Genomic DNA, 4,053 nt, shown 5'->3' with positions numbered 1-4,053 from the left:
GGGCCCAGCCGCTCCGCGGCATGCGGGATCCTCCCAGACCGGGGCGCGAACCCGGCTCCCCTGCATCGGCAGGCGGACGCGCAACCACTGCGCCACCAGGGAAGCCCCAATTCTCCTCATTTTTAAAGACAGTCTTAAGCCATGTCTAGTTCTATGTTGACTGACTATAGTACCTAGGATGCTTTTTTGAGAAAATGTAGGCAATTCACTATAAAACTTTCCTGCCTCTGTTCAGGCTGCCTTTTGGGTAATGAAACACAATAAAAATTACCAAAGATGGAGGAGGCAAGGAAAGAGCAGCTGATGGAATGATGATGTAGAAGCAAGAGTGACGCACATTCTAGCAACTTCGAAAGATGAAGGCCATTTTCCCGAGCCCCTCTCCCCTGTCCTTTCTGTTGAAACCTTTGTGAAGGGGAAGCCAACCAGAAAGCACCAGGTGTTGGGAAGAGTTCCAGGCACTGACCCGATTTATTCATCTCTGCAATGAGGTCAAACTTGTACTACATGCTTCATCTGTGCATTCTCAGGGAATTCTCAAGAACAGTCTCTGAAGCCGTTTCTGAAGCCCAGTAACATTCCTGGGTTATGGAGTCAGTAAGTGGCAGAGCCAATATTTGAACCCAAGTACAGTTGCCCCCAAATCCTCAGATTCTGCCTCTGAGGATTCAACCAATGGGTAGATGGAAAGTATTTGGAAAAATTAAAACTTCCAGAAAGTTCTAAAAAGCAAAACTTGCATTTGCCTCACGCTGGCCACTATTTACATGGCATTTACATTGTATTTATAGCTATTTACATAACACACTGCATTAGGTAGTGCACTAAAAAGTAATCCAGAGATGATTTAAGGTACACAGGAGAAATTGTGTAGGTTATCTGCAAACACTGTGCCATTTTATATAAGGGACTTAAGCATCCATGGGGTTTGGTATGGGGGGGTGGGGGGGGGTCCTGGAACCAACCTCGAGGAGACCAAGGATGACTGTACTCTAGTTCCCCATCCCCATCAGCTCTAAGCTTGGGTACCACTCATGGCCAAAGATATCTGAGCAAGCAGATCTATTTAGGGGCACCATTCAGAAGTGGTTTATGTCAGCGATTTGTTTTATTGGTCCTTCTAGAAGTGGGACTGGGGAATGAGTTCTTTTACTCCCGAAGGCTCAGTGAGGAAATGGAATTGGTTTCTGACAAGCTTTGAATTCGAGGAGAATGTGCAGCTTAGCTTGTAGAATAGTAACATGGCCACCATGTGAGGGGCAAGCAGAGGAGCGCCAGTGGGCCAGCCCAGGACAAGGGGAGGAGACCCAGGAGACCCTGGTGTTTCAGACACAAAGAGAGTGAGGAGACCTTCCCCAAGTCCCGGTGCTCAGCTGTGTCCCACGCTACTGAGAGATCAGACAAAACGAGAACAGGAAAGGCCCGCAATTTACCAGTTGAAAGCCAGGTTGCTTCACCGGTGCCTGAAATCACATCCTTCATCTCATTCTGTTTCTATTTAAAAGGATTTCTCAGGGGTGGTTCTTTGATCATGCCCTCAGTGTGGGGGGGATGTGCACCCTCTTGGGGCCTTCTCTGTGTATTCCCTACTCCATACAGGCCACGTAAAGTCCCTGGTCCCCAAATGTAACCATCTGATTGTTAAATCACCATGAAGGTGCATTAGCCAAGCCTTTTCTGCACCTGGATGTTTAAATCCATCAATCTGTAATAATAATGATTATTTTCGCCTTTGGACATATTTCAACTGCATGTGAGAGCTGATGTTTTTCTTTCTTTTTGTTTAGTTACATCAATTTCAGGAGTACAGCATTATAATTTAACATCTGCATACACTACAAATTGATCACCACCATGTGTCTAGTTACCATCCATCACCAGACAGTTGACCCTTTCATCCCATTTCTCCCACCCCCTAGCCTCCTTCCCTTCTGGTAACCACTAATCTGGTCTCTGCAACTATGAGTTTGGTTTTGTTTTGTTTTGTTTTGTTGTTGTTTTTTTCCTTAGATTCCACGTATGAGTGAAATCAGACAGTCTTTCTCTATCTGATTTATGTCACTTAGCATAATACCTTCAAGGGTCATCCATGTTGTCAAAAATGGCAGGATTTCATTCTTTTTTATGCCTGAGTAGTATTCCATGGTGTATATATACCACATCTTCTTTACCATTCATTCATAAATGGACACTTAGGTTGATTTTATATCTTGGCTAGTGTAAATACAGTTGACCTTTGAACAACACGGGCTTGAACTGCACAGGTTCACTTCTACATGGACTTTTTCAATAAATACGTACAGTACTGCACAATCTGAGGTTGGTTGATTCCATGGAGGCAGAACTTCAGATACAGAGGGTCGATTATGGGACTTGAGCATCTGTGGATTTTGGTATCTGAGGCAGGTCCTGGAACCAATTCCCTGCAGATACCCAGGGACAACTGTAATGCTGCAGTGAACATAGGGGTGCATATACCTTTTCAAATTAGTGTTTTTGTGTTCTTGTGATAAAAACCCAGAAGTGGAATAGCTGGGTCACATGGTAGTTCTGGTCTTAATTTTTTGAGAGGTCTCCATACTGTTTTCCATAGTGGCTGCACCAATTTACAGTCCTACCAGCTGATGTATTTTTTTAACTTTAAAAAAATTATGAACTATTCTAGTCATGCATTCTGATGGCTGAAAGAATGAATTAATAGTAGTCTAATCACCCTGGAGACACAGATGCTTTTGTGAGCTGGCACTGAAGTAAGGCTGCACATCTCTGTGGGAATGACAAGTGAATGAGTCTGCTGCTCACTTAACCTGCTGTTCTTTTCTCTCTCTGTTTTCTCTTCTAGGAAACAGATGGAAGACTGCTGTGACCCCGCCCATCTCTTTGCTATGACTAAAATGAATTCCCCCATGGGGAAGAGCATGTGGTACGATGGGGAGTTTTTATACTCATTCACCATTGACAATTCAACTTATTCTCTCTTCCCCCAGGTTAGTACAGAGTTTGTTGCCTTTCAATATAGTCTCTTGTATGTCTTGATATCATAGGAAAGGGATAATTGATTTTGCCTAACTAATCAGATCTACTTCTTTTCATCTTCTTTTCTGAATTATAAATGCTTCCCTTTATACTGTCATTTTTTCGTGAAGAAATAAAATAATGTTGTGTTGCAGGGGCAGCATAGGATATTACAGAGTAACAGATTTCCTAGCCCTTCTGATTTGAGTCATATGAGACTGAAGAAAGCAAGCAGAGAAGGAAGCAAGATCAGGGAATTGTGGAATTCCAGTGTTTTGAGGTTGGCTGTGGCATGATCTTGAAGATTTGCAATACTGGAATGTTTTCTTAGGGCTGATTTTGCTCTCAGGGAGTGGGGACCATATGGTCAGAAGTTGCTTCTTAGAGCTTGTGACTCTTAACCCTGTGGTTAGATTACTGCTATGAAGTGTAGGAGTGGAGATGGAGAGACAGTATTTGACCACTTTTGAAGTGGTCTAAATCAAGTTTTGCTTCTTTAATGTTTTTCTTTGTGGTTTCCTAAGCATTGAAATCAAATGTTTTACTAAAATATATCTATGTAGCTAGTGGGGGGAAAAAGGAAGTCTTTATTTCTAGGGAGCCGTAGTTGGAGTTGGGAAGTGGATCTTAGGTGAAATTGCCATTAGGGAGAAACTGAGAAATGAATCTCGGCTTCCCCAGGTCTTCACGCTACTCTTGGTTTGGCCAGATGATTGTGCAGAAAGAGAATGCATGGTCAGAGGTGGGAAACATATATCTGTATTAATAGCAAAGATTCTTCAGAGGAGGCATCCTATAAAGTTTGAGGCACAGGCAGTACCAGATCCAAAGTCACATGCTCTATGAAATAGCTCCCATTTGCTAGTTCATTCTTAGGTGTTTTCATCCAATTTAACGGTTTTAGAGTATGTATAATGATACAGTTAAAAAATTTTATTTTAGGGCTTCCCTGGTGGCGCAGTGGTTGAGAGTCCGCCTGCCGATGCAGGGGACACGGGTTCGTGCTCCGGTCCGGGAAGATCCCACATGCCGCGGAGC

The 4,053-nt window shown here is 43.3% G+C and overlaps 1 protein-coding gene across 1 annotated transcript in view; it reads left to right on the top strand.

The window, feature by feature from the left end:
- The window catches only part of ST8SIA1 (ST8 alpha-N-acetyl-neuraminide alpha-2,8-sialyltransferase 1), a 166,324-nt gene that overhangs the window by 55,923 nt on the left and 106,348 nt on the right, over positions 1-4,053 (top strand). Inside the window, exon 2 of the mRNA XM_024129335.3 lies at positions 2,843-2,987. Within this exon, the coding sequence (XP_023985103.1) occupies positions 2,843-2,987 (145 nt within the window). The remainder of the gene's footprint in view (positions 1-2,842; positions 2,988-4,053) is intronic.

Source organism: Physeter macrocephalus, chromosome 6 (genome assembly GCF_002837175.3).
Source record: "Physeter macrocephalus isolate SW-GA chromosome 6, ASM283717v5, whole genome shotgun sequence".
NCBI classification, from domain to species: domain Eukaryota; kingdom Metazoa; phylum Chordata; class Mammalia; order Artiodactyla; family Physeteridae; genus Physeter; species Physeter macrocephalus.
This window is presented reverse-complemented; position numbering and strand designations above follow the sequence as displayed.